The sequence below is a fragment of the Toxorhynchites rutilus genome, chromosome 3 (genome assembly GCF_029784135.1).
Source record: "Toxorhynchites rutilus septentrionalis strain SRP chromosome 3, ASM2978413v1, whole genome shotgun sequence".
Classification (NCBI taxonomy): domain Eukaryota; kingdom Metazoa; phylum Arthropoda; class Insecta; order Diptera; family Culicidae; genus Toxorhynchites; species Toxorhynchites rutilus.
In genome coordinates, this window is record NC_073746.1 from 17629617 (window position 1) to 17648308 (window position 18692).

An 18692-nucleotide genomic window follows, 5' to 3' on the forward strand; every position below is an offset into this window, starting at 1 on the left:
ATTGGATGTTATTCTGAACATTGTTGAGGCATGATTTGCATCTATCCGTAGTTTTACAGGATTATCCTGAATATCTCCATCTAACTTTCTGTACCGATAGTTTGTTGTAAATATGATCGATTTATGATTGTCCTTAATTTCGATCCCCACATCAACACGCATTTGAACGCATCCCTCCAGAAACTAGAGGGCAACTAGGACCGCCTTGCTGTATTTACCGAGTGATCTTCCGGCCAAATATATCCAAGATACATCCGACGAACTTTGTGTAATATATAATGTATAAATTGCATCATCCCCCCGTGAATGGCTAGTGATTTGAGGAAACGGAATGCATTCTAAGTTTTTTTGTTGTTGATTTGTACGACCAACCGCAAATCGAAAGCAGGCAGATATTGGACAACAGATATCATTTGGAGCGTTTGGTTCTGCACCGTTGCGAGTGTTACAAAATGGCGTATAAAAACATCATTTCTAAACAACTTTTATGTAAATAAAAATAAACTGATAAAAAGTTAACATGATTAATTACTTTACTCATCCCCCTGCTGAACTAAAAATAAAGCAAACAAACTTATACTTTTAGTGCTACTTAATAGTCACCGATGAGACCTTAAGCGAGTGTTGCATGTTACTAACGAACGTATGAAAATGATTTGTAAATTTTGCGACAAAGGTAAGTGATACTGCTGATATGTTATTATATAACTCATAACAATAAAAAGTGTTATTTTCGTGTGCTGGTAATAATGATTTGATGGTCGATGGAACGCAACTAATGTCTGATGGCAGTAAAATCAAACGCACTTCGAACGTGTGAGGTCAAAAGACTCATCTATAATTCATCCATCACTCAAAAGTTGTTCATATGATGTACAGAAGAAGCTTAGGTTAAAATGGTATTCTTTTCAGGTTTTGAGTCATCACAGTTTTTCGTCATATTCAACTTTTCAGAGGCATTCATTCTCCTATTAGCCTTAAGGGGAGAAGCGCTCAAAATCTGGTCAACTTAAATTTGACATATTTCTTTTGACGTAGAATTACGTCTTTCAGAAACATATTGGGGGCACAAATTGAATAACGAAAATCGGTCACATTGTGTGGAATGCTCAATTTCAAATGCTTATTACATTTCATTATGGATTTATGAGATTTTTGCATCAATCAATTTCAGCAACAAATTGATTGACGCAAAGTGGGCACTGTATGTTAATTTGACAACGTTGCATATACATTGTCGGACAATAGAATAGGACCACATCTCAATCCAAAACAGAAAGTGACAAAACTTTGAGAAAAAAATTTCCATTTAAGTGCATCAAACCATTTACAAATTGTAAATTCCATTCTTCGAAGAAATTAAAATCATCCATAGTTAAACCAATTGACCTTTATTTAAAAATGCGTTTTAAACATACTTACTGACTAAAATAACGCGACATAAAATAGGACCGCTTTAGAATTCATGGTAAAAAAAATTTAAAAAAAAGGAAATTCTTACCGTGATCGATTTGCAGGGTTAGTACTTGGTGGTATAACCCTTATTACGCATCACTTCTCGCACCCGGTTCGGCATCGGCTCCACCAGCTTTTGGCACGTTCTCAGCGGGATAGCGTACCACACCGCCTGGGTTCTCTCCCACAGCTGCTGCTTGTTTTTTGATTTTTCGGTGTACACCTTACGTTTAACTATTTCCCATAGGTTCTCTATGGGATTGAGATCAGGGAACTGTGCTGGCCACTCCGTAACGTCTACCTTATTGTCCTGGAACCACTTTTTAACCGTTTTAGCGGTATGTTTGGGGTCGTTGTCCTGCTGGAACTGCCACTTTAGGGGCATCTCCAACTCGGCGTGTGGCAGCATTACTTCCCGAAGTATCTGGGCGTAGAGATGCTGGTCCATAATCCGGTCGATCCAGTACGAGGGACCCACCCCGTACCAAGAAAAGCACCCCCACACCATGATGTTACCTCCTCCATGTTTGAAATGTTATATTTGTATACTGGGGCATATACGCACAGCCGAGTGGGCGATGGACCCAACTCTTTCCGTTCGAGCCGATGAGGTTCACTTTGGTCTCATCCGACCACAGCACATTTCTCCATAGTTTCTCCTTTTCCGGGTCCATCGCCCACTCGGCTGTGCGTATATGCCCCAGTATACAAATAAGACATTCAAACATGGAGGAGGTAACATCATGGTGTGGGGGTGCTTTTCTTGGTACGGGGTGGGTCCCTCGTACTGGATCGACCGGATTATGGACCAGCATCTCTACGCCCAGATACTTCGGGAAGTAATGCTGCCACACGCCGAGTGGGAGATGCCCCTAAAGTGGCAGTTCCAGCAGGACAACGACCCCAAACATACCGCTAAAACGGTTAAAAAAAGGTTCCAGGATAATAAGGTAGACGTTATGGAGTGGCCAGCACAGTCCCCTGATCTCAATCCCATAGAGAACCTATGGGAAATAGTTAAACGTAAGGTGTACACCGAAAAATCAAAAAACAAGCAGCAGCTGTGGGAGAGAACCCAGGCGGTGTGGTACGCTATCCCGCTGAGAACGTGCCAAAAGCTGGTGGAGCCGATGCCGAACCGGGTGCGAGAAGTGATGCGTAAAAAGGGTTATACCACCAAGTACTAACCCTGCAAATCGATCACGGTAAGAATTTCCTTTTTTTTAATTTTTTTTACCATGAATTCTAAAGCGGTCCTATTTTATGTCGCGTTATTTTAGTCAGTAAGTATGCTTAAAACGCATTTTTAAATAAAGGACAATTGGTTTAACTACGGATGATTTTAATTTCTTCGAAGAATGGAATTTACAATTTGTAAATGGTTTGATGCACTTAAATGGAAATTTTTTTCTCAAAGTTTTGTCACTTTCTGTTTTGGATTCAGATGTGGTCCTATTCTATTGTCCGACACTGTAAGTGATAGGTTGCCTTGGGAACTTATTTGAAATCATACCGATGATTTAAATTGCTACGTGAAGGTTCGTGGGAGGTTCGAAAAATCATTTTTTCCACTTTTTCCCAAAAATGACTTTTTTCTAAAGAGCCGACCACTGAACCGATTTAAATGATCGACACATAAAATTGAAGCCAATGAGCAAGCCTTTTATTAAAAAATACTGAACTTGCAAAAAAAAAATGAATTCTGTTTTCGTAATTATTGATTGATTTATTTATTTATTTATTGTAGACCAACTAAAACAACTAAAGAGAGCTGGGTGGATAATTTATCCGTTTAATTTAGAAGAGGATTTTAACATGTTTCATAATTTTATTTGTTTTTTTTATTTTTATTATTTTATTTATTTATTTATTTCGTCAAACCAGCGTAGACTAAATATGCTACCCAAATATTACAGTGAAATTTAACTATATCTTATTCTATTCAGATAGTCTTTGAGCATTGACCTTGACATGGATACATCAATTATTTCACTGTGTTCGTTACAGAGTCTCATCATACGATTAATAGGACTATATTTGGCAAAATTCGTTCTTCGGTAATCTATGTAGAAAATGTTGCATCCGTGGTCGAGTGGTTAGCGTCTCACATTATCATGCCGGGTGTTTGAGTTCGATTCCCGTTCTGGCCGGAGGATTTTTCGTCAAAGAAATTTCCTTCGACTTGCACTGTGGTCACGCGTATTCAAGAGCTTGCCCCTCGGAATACATTCATAGCGTGTTATTTGGCTTAAGAAATCTCAACTTAGTATTAATAAATGACGCTAGTTGATGGATAAGTTGAGACGGCAAAAGTTCCACAGGGAACGTTAACGCCATTCAAGAAGAGGAAGATGTAGAAAATGTTGGGGTTTCTCAGGTGTCTAATCGGTGCGTAAAAATTTAGGTTTCCTAATATTTATTCTGAGTCCACTGGTTGTGATATGATATCAGTAATAAATAGAATCATGGCAGAGCTCCGACATTCTTTTAGGCTTTTAATATTGATTAGCATACAGCGTGCTTCATATGGAGGGAGATGCTATGAAGACCAGCCTAGTTTACGAAGTGCAAATAATAAAGATTGTTTTTTTACAGATTCAATTCTGTCTTCATGTGAAGTTATGTAGGAGGATCATACAATACTACAGTATTCGAGAATTGATCTGACATATGTAATATACAATGTATTTATTGTGTACGGATCATGGAAATGGTAACTAGAGCGTTTGATGAAGCTCAACATATTATTTGCTCTGTAGATGTATTATAATGATCAACGAAGGCTAGTTTCGAATCTAAGACCACGCCTAAGTCTCTTACTTGTTGACATCTATTGATGGGTTGATTTCCCAGCTTAACACCATTGTTCAAGTGTGTTCTTCTTCTTGTAAAAGTCATCAAAATGCATTTCCTAACATTGGGTTGTAAATAACTCTTAGTGCACCAATTATAAAATATGTCAACTTCATTTTTGAATGTTTGAGAGTCTTCCTCATTCTTTATTTCCATATCAAGCTTCATATCATCTGCGTAGATAAGTGCCTAAACATTGTTAAGAAAAACGCAAACGTCATTAACAAATAAAATGAACAAAAGTGGCTCCAAATGAGAGCCTTGAGGAACTCCGGATGTAACAAATATTGGTTTTGAAAGGTTGCCATTAAATCTTACCATTTGCGTGCGGTCAGTCAAATATGATTCTAGCCATTTCAATAGCTTGACTTCTATCCCTATTTTTTGAAGTTTAAGAAGGAGTAAGGGTATATCGACCCGATCGAAAGCCTTACTAAAGTCAGTGTTTAGAGCTTCAACTTGATTACCATTATCCATTGCATTTAAAGTGAATGTGACAAATTCCAGCAAATTTGTTGTTGTTTATCATCCTTTGAAAAAACTGTGTTGCTTGTTCGTAATTCGTGTCTTTAGTTGTTGATAAAGTGTTTGGTTTATTATGACTTCAAAGAGTTTTGGAAAGCAAGAAATAATTGCTACTCCACGATATTTTCTTACATCGGATCTATTACCGGATTTGAATATTGGTACAAGAAAAGAGTTTTTCCATATTTTTGGGAACCTTTCTGATTCCAATGACTTATTGAGAAGCCATAAAAGTGGATGAGTTAATTCAGATGCCATTTTTTTTTATAAAAACCGGTGGAATTCCGTCAGGACCTGGCCCTTTCGAGACGTTAAGCTTATTTAATGCGTCAAAAATTTCAATGTAAGTTAGTTTTCTGAATTCAACATCACATGGAAATTCAAGAAGAACTGCAAAGAAGTCACGATCTCGGTTCTCCTCAGCTATTTCAATATAAACTTCTTGAAAAAATGTTGCAAAGAGGATGCAAATTTTTTCTGGGTCATTTCCCACGGTATCATCAAGGTGCATGCTTTTTAATTTTGTTTTTAAGTAATTAAAGAAACTTTTCGGGTTAGACTTTATGTCCGACTCTGTTTTTAAGTTGTAATCTTCAAAAGCGCTATTAACAGTTGAGTTGAGCTGTTCGCCAATGTTCAGCTATTTTCCGAGATTAGCGTCAGATTTGTATTTCTTACAACTTTTATGTGCCTTCTATTTTTTTATCTTTTAGATTCTTTATGTTTTGATTAAACCAAATCGGATATTTTGTGTTTATATTTCTCCTTTTTCGTTTTGTTGGTATCTCTTCCTCTATAATTCCATTGATCATCGAGTGAAAAGTCGTCACTGCTACTTCAATGTTTTCCACACTTCTAAATAAATCCTGATGTAATCAGAGACTTCCTCGAATTCATAATCAAATGAATTTTGGGCGTTATCTTAAAATATAGAATATTCGATAGCTGTGTGGAAAGCTTCATTTTTCCAAAGCGGAGTTAATGATTCAGTCACACAAAAATCTTCGGTCATATTTGTTAACAAGAAATCCAAGAAGCATTTTTGTCGGTTATGAACATTATTTATTTGATTCAACCCAAGACCGGCTAGTTTATCAAAAATAAATTGCAGAGTCTTATTATCACCAACAACTGGAAGCAAGATAAATTCATTGTCAAAATCAGTGATAAGGTCCACATTTCGTTGATTGGAATTTCCGTATATATGGATTTTTGATTCTGGTGCAAAGGAAGATAAAATATTTCAACTTCAAAGAATTTCTCATAACAACTAATTTGAGCACGATCAGCGGGGGAAAGAAAACAGATGCAAATATATGTATCTCTCCTGCAATAAGTGCCTGATCCACACTTGCTCGAACTCGTTGAATTCTGTTGTTGGAATATGTTCTGATTCTATCTTTCTATATATATAAATATATATATATATATATATATATATATATATATATATATATATATATATATATATATATATATATATATATATATATATATATATATATATATATATATATATATATATATATATATATATATATATATATATATATATATATATATATATATATATATATATATATATATATATATATATATATATATATATATATATATATATATATATATGTATAATGGATTTCGGTCTGTCTGTCTGTTGGTCTGTCTGTCTGTTGGTCTGTCTGATTCTTATAGACTCGGAAACTACTGAACCGATCAACGTGAAAATTGGTATGTAGGGGTTTTTGGGGCCGGGGAAGGTTTTCGTGATAGTTTGGGACCCCTCCCCCCTCTTTAAGGGGAGGCTGCCATACAAATTAAACACAAATTTCTGCATTACTCGGAAAATAATCAAGCAAATGAAACCAACTTAGGCATATTGAGGTTTTAGGGTGCAATAAATGTTTCTATGGTGGTTAGACTCTCCACCCCCCTCTCTAAGGGAGAGCTGCCATACAAATGAAACACAAATTTCTGCATTACTCGAAAACTAATCAAGCAAATGGAGCCAAATTTGGCATATAAAGGTTTTACGGGGCACGAAACGTTTTTATGGCGAATAAACTCCTCTCCTCTTCTCTAAGGGGGGCTGCCATACAAACGAAACACAAACTTCTGCATAACTCGAGAACTAATCAAGCACAATTTGGGATGTGAGGGTTTTTGGGTATGAGAAATGTTTCTATAATGGTGACACCCCTCCCTCCTCTGGAATTGAGAGGGGGCAACATAAAAATATTACACATATTTCAACCAAAAATATTCCAACCAAACATTACAATTGAAAATTTTCGGAAAACTCTGAAGGAAAAAGGGAAAATTCGGAAAATTAAATTCCCACATGTTCTACAATTACATAGACAAATGCTGTTAGTTCATTTGATGTTTGCGCTAGCGAAATTGATCTTTGTTCGAAACTGGAAATAGATTTTAATGTGATGAAATGCACTCCTATATCTTCTTCTATTTATACCAAAAACAAGGATCGCCGGTTGTGTTGATAAGAGCAGAACTCGTCCGATTTAAGGCTGTCATTTTCTGTATAAAACATTTATTCCATGTAACAGAGAAACATGTTATTTGCAAGTGGTTGAAAAATCTTGAACGAGCATTGTGTCTGAAAATAATCTGATATTATAATGATGAGTTTTGTTAGAAATACTAGGAATTTTATAGTAAAAGGTAAATTCAACGGGGTCGAATAGAAGATCAATCAATGAACAGTTCTGCGATTGGACCCATGAACTTGCTCATAGTAAGAAAATGGAATGTTTGAAGACAAATTTTGGGCAGGACGAAGTTCGCCGGGTCAGCTAGTTTATTAACGAATTAATAGCAATAAGGTCGCCGCTTCTCGATTTTTGATGGGATTTGTGAAGATTACGGTCATCTCTGAAGAAATTGAAACGACTTCCTCGCTTCTAACACTATCATCCCAATTCGTCTCTGTTGCCATAATTATCGAGAAAGAAGAATTCAAAATATTAATTTGGGTTTCTTTCATTTTAAGTGGACTTTTCATAAGGCTTAAATGTTGACAGTATATCAAAATTTCAACTACATTTAGATGTTCTGGCGAGGAAGTTGGTTCATTATCTTCTACTTGGTATGACGATGGATGCCTCGTTTTGTTAAAACTTATTATTTCTCCTTGGTGTGAAGCTGACAATTCATTATCTTCTGGAACGTCTAACTTCGTTAATGGAAACATCTCCTGAGAAGATGTCATGTCTTGCCTTACGCCAGGAAGTGGCGAGTTGTCATCCTCCAATGGGTTCGTCAATTCCGGAGAGTCGTAGTCGTAGTTGTAGCTTTCAAGAAAAAATATAAAAAGTTGGCCCTCTAGTCCAAAGCCATGAGAACAAAAAAAAACATTGTTTTCATGGCTTTGGAAAAAATATAAAAAGTTGGCCCTCTAAACTTTTTATATTTTTTCTTGAAAGCTGAGATTATTGGAAATAACAAATATCGATATCAGAGATGCTATTTTTTACGTTTTCGAGGTATGATTTTTCAAAGTTAACCGACGGTTCGAAAAATAATTTTTCCCTTTTATATTTGAAAAAAAAAGATTTTTCAGACCACCCTAAAATGGAAATGGTCATCCTAGTGAAAAAATTAAAAAATACGGGTCTAATATTTTGCCAAAAAGAACAAAACTACTACTTTTCATGGAAATCTGAGAAACACTATATCGGTTTGGCATGGAATGGCTGTATTTTGATATTGACGTTTGCTCTTCACTTCTCAAAATGGCGTATAAAGCAAGAGGATCAACGCGATGGCGATGGAACGATATGCTGAGATTCCAGAACCGAGTTTGCCAGAACACCGTTAGGCTATGGTGACATTGGCTCGGAGTACGCACAAAATTTGATTGTACGAAGAGAAACAAACAATGTTGTTCAATAGAAGCTGACGAATTTGAACAAAGCAAGGGGGAAGCAATGTAACCATACCAATACAACTCAGTGTAGTTGTTTACTTTCACTATTGTATACAATTCGTACGACCACTTTTCTGCATCCAGTGTCACCGTCGCTTTAGTGTTGGGGTAACGATAGTGAACCTTCCACAGTCCCAAAAAATCATACATAGAAATATTCACGCCGATCGGTTGGGTTATTTCCTAGTCCACACAAATCAGACAGACAGAAATTCATTTTTGACATAGGACTATGTCTTTGATTTCTATATAGGGGGATCACTCTATGAAAAATGTAACGATTCATTTAGAGATTTCAAACGCATATTACTCAAAACCGTTTTTGCGACATGGGTTGTGTTATATACCATTAGACAGTAAATTAACCCAGCAATTTTTTACTCGAAACACGAACAGAAAAAAAAGTTAAACAATTTGACGATTAAAATGGGTATGTTTTTCCGATTGCACTAAAAACTCGCAACATTGCACGCAACGAGCAATTTTGTTACCTACACACGGGCGAAAGCTCACATTATGAGTCGATACATGTTATGAATTATTCTCCATTTGCCGATAATAGACATTAACACGTTAACTGCCACGTCAGTTAACGTGGTATAACATATGATGATAAAATGAGTATAACATATGATGATAAAATGAGCATTTCCTCTAGAACAAAAATACCTTCCACTACGATAAGAAAGGATGGCCCTAAAACGTTTTAAAATTTCTATAGAGTCGCTATCAGGAGCGTAGCGTGACCGGGTGACATCCCTCCACTTAAATCTTGTTATCATGTCTTTGTTTTCATTCTCTAATGAAAAATCAAATTTACTGATTCAAGTAACCTAAATTTGAGGTTAATTATAATTTTTATGAAGGGTGATTTTTAAGCGTTTGGTTTTTAATTAACAAAAAGACACAGGAAAACATTATGAAAAAAATTAAAATTTATTATCTGGAGTTCAAACTCAATCCTTGAAAATAATTTTTAAATATTACTTCTTGTGAATGTTTCAACGTTTCAGCTAATTCATAAGAAAAGTTCAATTTTGTATAATTTTGAGTTTTGTGTTGCTCCCATAAACTAGTCCAAAGGCGCCAAATCACACGAACACAATTCACTAGTTCAAAACGAGAGATGAATTACTCACTAAATTCATTGCGCAAGAAGGTTCATCGTTTCGTGTGTGCTGTGTGACATGTGGCACCATATTGTTGAAACTACATGTCGATCAGATTTAGCTTGTGTGTTTTGGGTAATGAAAAGTTGAAAATAATCGCAAAATAGTGCAAAATAGTGTTCTCATCTTCATCTTCAAAGAAGTTCGGGCCATAGATTCCTCCGGATCACAAACCGCACCGAACAATACATTTTTTCGGGATGCAATGGCAGCTTTTGTATTACTTGTGACTGCTCATGGGACCAAATACGACAATTTTGCTTATAAACTTATCCGTTCTACCAAAAATATGATTCATCGCTGAAGACATTTTTAACATTGCATTGATTTTTTTTTTGCGCTGAAATGCATATAAATCATCGAAAAAAAAAAGAATGGACGATAGCTTCGTCGAATATGCTTCTTTTCATATACCGTTTTGTCTCATATTCCGAACACTCAAGCTTTGATGGCCATTAAACAGTGTCTCATTACTCAAAATGGTACTCTTTCGCGAAATTAATTTGATTTTTGGATACAATAGAGCCTTCTTTTTGATTTGACCACAATAGAATTGATTTACAAATACATATTTATGGTGAAAAACTAAAAATATGTTTAATCGTTTTTGTCTCAAATTCCGAATACCATTTTTGTCATTGACTCATATTCCGAACACTTTTGTCTCGAATTTCGAACAGCAAAAATACGTTTTGAAAAAAAAATCATAACTTTTAATCCACTGGACCGGTTCATATAATCGATATATCAAATTAAAGCCAATTAGCTAGTCTTTTTAGGAAAAATATTATTATTAACATATTTGAGAAAAATGGTTTTTGCTTTTGTAATTATTGATTGTATTTGTTTCTCGTTGTTTACATGGTTTCGGGACCAAGGGCGCTATATTGGTATCAATACCTGTAAATGATGCTAAAATGAAGTCTATAACCCAAAAAAATGTCAGGGTTTTGAATATTAAATTATTTATAACATTATAGTCCAGTAAATTCACATTGAAAAATGAAGTGTTCGCAATTTGAATCATGCGTAGAAACTTGATTCATGTTCCGAACACCAATTTTAATGAACATTTCTGTATAAAGTATCATTTTATTTCAGTTATTTATTGTAGATTCTTACCGTTCCTTGCACATAACATGAAAACAACAAACAAAATTGTTGAAAAAACTACAAAAACTGGAAAATTAACCATGATTGTTTTTTACGAAATTTGCTAATGCAAACATTTTATCGTTGTTTTTGATTGCCAATTTTTTTGAAAATGCTTGATATTATAAATTATAGGCTGTATCGATACCTGTAAATGATGTTAAAATGAAGCCTATAACCCAAAGAAAGTTGAGACTTTCATTATTCAATTATTTATAACTTTAAAGTTCAGTAAATTTACATTTAAATTGAAGTGTTCGGAAATTGAATCATGCGTCGAAACTTGATTCAAATTCCGAACACTACATCAATGCAAATTTTAATGAGTGTTTCTGTATAAAACATAATTTTTTTATCCATTTATTGGAGATTCATACCTGTGCTAGAAAACACTTAACATGAAAAAAGACAAACAAAATAGGTGAAACAAGTACAAAAATTGCAAAATTGACGATGCTTGTTTATTACGGAATTTGCTAACGATAACATTTTGTCTTTGGTTTTGACTGTCACAGGTTTTTCTGCAAGTTCGATTTTTTTTGTTTCAGAGAATCAGAAGGGCTGGAATTGCTTACGCCATTGCGAAACTTTTTTTTAAGTCCCCTCACTTCACAAGTTTGTAACTATTCTAATTGTCCAGATATTTTCCGTTTATTTCTTATTGTAATGTCAAAACATAAGGAAACGAATCATGAAATAATGGATAATGAAAATATTCTTTGTTTCATTTGTTCAGAGTTCGGAAGAACGCCCGAAATTTAATGAAGGGTGTCGTTACTAAATCAGTAACCTTTTTCCATCCAAATCGGAAAAAAAAATGAAATGATTCTTTTACATGAACATTTCCATGGTGAAATTCTCCACTATAATAATGACATCAATTACTGAATAAACTCGAATGAATTTTCAAAGAAAACGGTTGACGTTCATTCTAAAGGGTGTGTCACATCAAATTGGATCACGGAAAAAACGCTGTAGAAATTCGCCCAGTAGACCGATCCTTTTGAAAATTTTAGACAGTAAAATAAAAACTATTAAACAACTTTTGGCATTTTCTTTTTATTCATACTTCGAGCCCAAGCCCGTATGCTCGCACCTTTCTCTTTACCCCGTCCATAAGGTTCTGTACAACGTCAGGTTGTAGTTTTTTTTTTTGAACAGAAATCCATTTTCTCTTGAAGTCCGCCTCCGATTTGACAACTTTTGGGTTCTTCCGGAGGGCCTGCTTCATAATCGCCCAATATTTCTCTATTGGGCGAAGCTCCGGCGCGTTGGGCGGGTTCATTTCCTTTGGCACGAAGGTGACCCCGTTGGCTTCGTACCACTTCAACACGTCGTCCTTTGAATAGTGGCACGAAGCGAGATCCGGTCAGAAGATGGTCGGGCCCTCGTGCTGCTTCAATAGTGGTAGTAAGCGCTCCTTAAGGTAAACCTGCCCGTTTACCGTGCCGGACATCACGAAGGGAGCGCTCCGCTTTCCGCAAGAGCAGATCGCTTGCCACACCATGTACTTTTTGGCAAACTTGGATAGTTTCTGCTAGCGAATCTCCTCCGGAACGCTGAATTTGTCCTCTGCGAAGAAGAACAACAGGCCCGGCAGCTGACGAAAGTCCGCTTTGACGTAGGTTTCGTCGTCCATTACCAGGAAATGCGGCTTCGTCAGCATTTCAGTGTACAGCTTCCGGGCTCGCGTCTTCCCCACTATGTTTTGCCTTTCGTCGCGGTTAGGAGCCTTCTGAACCTTGTATGTACGCGGGCCCTCCCGCTGCTTGGTCCGCTGGGCGAATGAACTTCACAAATTCAGCTTATTGGCGACATCCCGGACCGAACTTCTTGGATCACGTCTAAACTGCTTAACTACGCGCTTGTGATCTTTTTCACTGACGGAGCATCCATTTTTGCCGTTCTTCACCTTCCGGTCGATGGTTAGGTTCTCGAAGTATCGTTTTAGTACTCTGCTGACCGTGGATTGGACGATTCCCAGCATCTTACCGATGTCCCGATGTGACAACTCCGGATTCTCGAAATGAGTGCGCAGGATTAATTCACGACGCTCTTTTTCGTTCGACGACATTTTTCCAAATTTACGAAAAATTGACAGTGAAGCATGGCCAACGTGATCTATACACTCTTATCTGATTATAAGCGAAAGCTGAAGATATAATTCCTAAAAATTAAATTTCTAAAGGGTGTGTCACATCAAATTGCATCACGGAAAAAACGCTGTAGAAATTTATTTTTTAGGAATTATATCTTCAGCTTTCGCTTATAATCAGATAAGAGTGTATAGATCACGTTGGCCATGCTTCACTGTCAATTTTTCGTAAATTTGGAAAAATGTCGTCGAACGAAAAAGAGCGTCATGAATTAATCCTGTGCACTCATTTCGAGAATCCGGAGTTGTCACATCGGGACATCGGTAAGATGCTGGGAATCGTCCAATCCACGGTCAGCAGAGTACTAAAACGATACTTCGAGAACCTAACCATCGACCGGAAGGTGAAGAAAGGCAAAAATGGATGCTCCGTCAGTGAAAAAGATCACAAGCGCGTAGTTAAGCAGTTTAGACGTGATCCGAGAAGTTCGGTCCGGGATGTCGCCAATAAGCTGAATTTGTCAAGTTCATTCGTCCAGCGGACCAAGCAGCGGGAGGGCCCGCATACATACAAGGTTCAGGAGGCTCCTAACCGCGACAAAAGGCAAAACATGGTGGGGAAGACGCGAGCTCGGAAGCTGTACACCGAAATGCTGACGAAGCCGCATTGCCTGGTAATGGACGACGAAACCTACGTGAAAGCGGACTTTCGTCAGCTGCCGGGCCTGTTGTTCTTCTCCGCAGAGGACAAATTCAGCGTTCCGGAGGAGATTCGCAAGCAGAAACTATCCAAGTTTGCCAAAAAGTACATGGTGTGGCAAGCGATCTGCTCTTGCGGAAAGCGGATCGCCCCCTTCGTGATGACGGGCACGGTAAACGGGAAGGTTTACCTTAAGGAGTGCCTACAGAAGCACTTACTATCACTATTGAAGCAGCACGAGGGCCCGACCATCTTCTGGCCGGATTTCGCTTCGTGCCACTATTCAAAGGACATGTTGGAGTGGTACGAAGCCAACGGGGTCACCTTCGTGCCAAAGGAAATGAACCCGCCCAACGCGCCGGAGCTTCGCCCAATAGAGAAATATTGGGCGATTATGAAGCAGGCCCTCCGGAAGAACCCAAAAGTTGTCAAATCGGAGGCGGACTTCAAGAGAAAATGGATTTCTGTTCAAAAAAAACTACAACCTGACGTTGTACAGAACCTTATGGACGGGGTAAAGAGGAAGGTGCGAGCATACGGGCTTGGGCTCGAAGTATGAATAAAAAGAAAATGCCAAAAGATGTTTAATAGTTTTTATTTTACTGTCTAAAATTTTCAAAAGGATCGGTCTACTGGGCGAATTTCTACAGCGTTTTTTCCGTGATGCAATTTGATGTGACACACTCTTTACAGCGTTTTTTCCGTGATGCAATTTGATGTGACACACGCTTTAAAGTTTGAATGATTTTTCTTCGAAACAAAAATTTTTTTTTGCGAAATAAATATAATTATCACTCATTTGAGGAAGCGTGAAGGAAATAGTCAAATTGTTTTCAAAACTAATTTCCTTTCCCTTTGGTGGAGTGTTAGTCCTACCCGACTTTATAGGTTTTTTTATGTATCATATTAAAAATTCTCGCAGCTGTCTTAAATGGGTGATAGCCCATCTTGAGAAAAGCGTAACACAGGTAATTGAAAATTCTAGTCATAGTGGAACCAAGCTGAGCATCGATACTTCTGACCGAGGACTTCGATTGCTGCCTATACAACATTTTCGATGCGGAGGCGATCTGGCGTAGTGGTAACATCCATACCTCTCACGCTAAAGGTCACAAGTTCGATTCTCACTCCCAAAATTGGAAGTAAAAGTGACGAACCAGCCAAAAGAGTTGAAAGTCACTATTATATAGAAATAAAAAAAAACATTTTCGATCACAGTCGGGTCGGCTGAACGCGGTTAGCTCTTGTAATTCTTATCCATTCGAAACCTAGAATAGTACTTCCTTCATGCGTTCTTATTTCCAACTGTTCCGTAACCGTTGCGTATTGAAGGAACTTGGTAGACAACAGCTCTGTTCTTATGGACTCAATTAGCACCCAACGGTTTCAGTACAACCTGTAGTTCAAATCATAAGAGGATATACCTACATTGCTTCATATTTAGGGGACTAAAAGCTACCTAAGGTGCTACTAGTAGCTGAACAGGTACCTGACTTGTCTTCAATTGCTAGAGAGTAGCTAGAGAAACAACAATACACTGTACCCCACGGTAAAACAGTAAGGGCCTAAACACTGTGGAGAGTGGTACACCTGGTACACCACAAGGTTCCATCACACCTTGTGACGTTAACACTGCTCATTTATTCGGACTTGTGACCGGAGATAGGGTTTCTCAGTAATTTCATTTAATAATCATCAATCGAGGCTGAGGAAAGAAACGAAAAATTTTACAACGCATTTGTAGATATTCCCGGATTTAAATTGCCACACCTTGTACATACGGCTTAGCATGTGTAAAGGTAAGTGAATTCATTTTTCTAGGGATACCATGAAACATGTAAGAAAATTGTTTATATATATAGTTTTAAAATTATATTTAAGAATTCGGCCCCTTTAAACTTATGCAACTGAGCCTGTAAAAATAAACGAATTAATGAAAAAAAACCATGAAACAATTCATCTTCATGTTGTTTTGAGTTTTCGTCCAATGCATGCGACGTTCATCAATGAAGCGATGATGATAAATTAATGAGATTAATTGCATTCTTATGGAATATTTTGTGCACGTGACCATAAAGTTGATCAATTCATATAGCCTACAACCGGCATTCATACTGATTTTTTTAGGTGCTTCTCAGAACAAAAACTATTCTTCCACAATAACTTCCAATAGCTCATCAACTCCACAGCCATACACTTCATCGGAGCTTGAATCTCTGGAGGCAGAAGAGCTGCTCGCTCAAGTCAACGAGTTCTACCCGGGGAAGGACTCGGTAGAGCGCAATGCTCTCAGAGCGGAGCTCAACAAGGACCGTGAAGATTCTACCAGTTCAGCCGAAGCAACCGGTGAGGATTTCTCTCCCGATGAGTGGAAACAGTATCATGACGATCGCAAGCGGATAGTCGTCAATGCGATCCAGAACCAGATCCCGAAACGAAATCAAAACCAACTAGAAGAGGATGCACCGGCGGTCGATTTGTCCAACGATATCGCCATCAACGAAATGCTGGCGGACAGAGCAATCGCTCCCCACCCGGACGTGGAAGTATTCGCCCCAAACCGAAAGCGTCCAACCCAGCAGGATCCCATGCAATCGTTCCCCATTCGTCCACCATTCCCGCAGTCGTTCCCTGGTGGAAACCAATATCCAGTGCAATACCCAATCCTGTATCCCCAGCAGTTTCCGCAATACCCTGCTTACCCGCAGAGACCACTCGGCCAGTTTCCGGTGCAAAGTTTTCCAATGTTAGGGCCCCAGTGGCCCGGACAACAACTCTTCCCTGTCCAGCGGCCGGTAAGTTTGTCCCAGCAAGCAGCCATGCCGGCGGTATCCTTCCCGCAGGATTTTACCGCGACGGTCTGGGAAGTGAGACCCTAGGTTAATCAGAGACCCGGGAGTTATTTATTTATTAATTTATCTATTGTCTAGTTGTGTAGTAAATTATTGAACCATTCTAACCTCGAGGGAACCAAAGAAGGGTGCATTAAATGTGTTAAAATGCAAAAAGGTAAGAAGATCGAAATAAACATTGGTTGTTGTTGATTACAGGACTGACCCCTTAGTTAAAAAACTGTCGATAACACAATAACAGAGCTTATTATCCACTGAACTGTTCTGTCGTGTAATATACAGTAAAAATGTATGATTTTTACCCAGATTAGATTCAATCTAGATGTGACAAAATGACAAAATGAATACAATAAACTCTTTTGAAAGTGAATAAAGAAATTAATGATTGATAATTTATGCCAAACAGAGAAAGAAAATTCCCAAGTTTCTATTTAAAAAACAAAAAAAAAGTGAAAGTTACATTTATTTTTGATTAGTCATGAATATAAGTAATGTTACCCATTGACTCATTTAACAATTCACGAGAATCACGTTTGACACGTTCAGCCCCGTGTCGGTCCTTAGGGACTGGATGGACACAAATTCAGATTGGGTGACAATCCTATGATCTGTGGAAAATGACACTCAAAATTCATCGCAGCTATAATTATCACCATCACATTTTGGTATAATATATTGGAGAGAAGAGTCTTCTACTCTACTAATCCACCATTCTCTTGAACTCAACACAATTGTGAAATTTCATGAAATACAGTCTAGCTCAAACTACGAACCGGTGTAGAGGCCCTTTACCATATTCACCCAAAGTTCCGCTTTAGTACTCGAGTTTTCAGACCCGTGTTAAAATCGTTTCGCACTATTTTAGGGACTGACGTTGAGCTTTTCGTTAGAAAAACGTTGATCACTGGGACTGACAGTTACAAAATGAGGATATCATGACATGATTTGTTTACGGATGTTTTACGATATGTGAATACTTTCCAGTCGAATTTCTGACAATTTTCCTTTTATAGTAGCAGTAACGGTAAATTTCTTCGTTTTTGGTCAAAAATTAATGCCTGATTCTGCAAAAATGGTATTTTTGACTTCGTCAAAATTGGAGAAGTTCTCGTCAACCAGGCCATGTTGCATCGATCGAAAAAGGTAGTAATCGGACGTAGAAATGTCTGGAGAATACGGTGGGTAGGATAGGACCTCCAATTTCAGCGTTTCCAAGTATGTTTTGACCGGTTTCACGACATGCGAGCATTGCCGTTCTGCAAACTAAATTTATCGTGTCTTTGCTCGTATTGTGGCCGTTTTTCCTTCAGTGCACGGCTCAGACGCATCAATTGTCATCGTTAGAGGTCCCCCGTAATGGTTACATTCGGTTTTAGCAGTTCATAGTACACCACACCCAGCTGGTCCCACCAAATAGACAGTATAACCTTCTGGCCGTCGATGTTGATGCATGACCGGGGTATCCATACGTTGCCCGAAATGTAGGATTGTCGTGATTGTCGTCAGTAACGATTCGATGCAAAAACCCTTTCTTTTATGCCGTTGGAGCAGTTGATCGCACGTGAAAGAACGGCGTGGCTTCAATTCATACGGCACCCAATGTCCTATCTTTCAGATCATTCCCATTGCTTTTAAACCGTCGAATATGGTTTGCTGAGCTACTCCAAGTGTATCTGCATGTTCTTGTTGCATTTGTGATGGATCTTGATCGAGTAAAGCCTCCAATTCTTCATCTTCAACCTTTTTATGGTGGTCCGGAATGTTCTTCATCTTCCAAGTCAAAATTACCACTTTTAAACCGTGCAAACCACATCTGACACGTTCGCTCAATTGGAGCATGGTCACCATGAACTTCCACCAAAATGCGATGACTTTCCGAAACTTTTTTTCTTCATATTGAAGTAATGAAGTAACACTCCCCGCAAAAACACTCTCGCTGGTACGA

The 18692-nt window shown here is 37.9% G+C and overlaps 1 protein-coding gene across 1 annotated transcript in view; it reads left to right on the forward strand.

Annotated features, from left to right (window-relative positions):
* LOC129775499 (uncharacterized) overlaps positions 1-17125 on the forward strand; it is a 51514-nt gene extending 34389 nt beyond the window's left edge. The window contains exon 5 of the mRNA XM_055780308.1: positions 16085-17125. Within this exon, the coding sequence (XP_055636283.1) occupies positions 16085-16774 (690 nt within the window). The 3' untranslated portion in view covers positions 16775-17125. The remainder of the gene's footprint in view (positions 1-16084) is intronic.
* The last annotated feature ends 1567 nt before the right edge of the window (positions 17126-18692 follow it).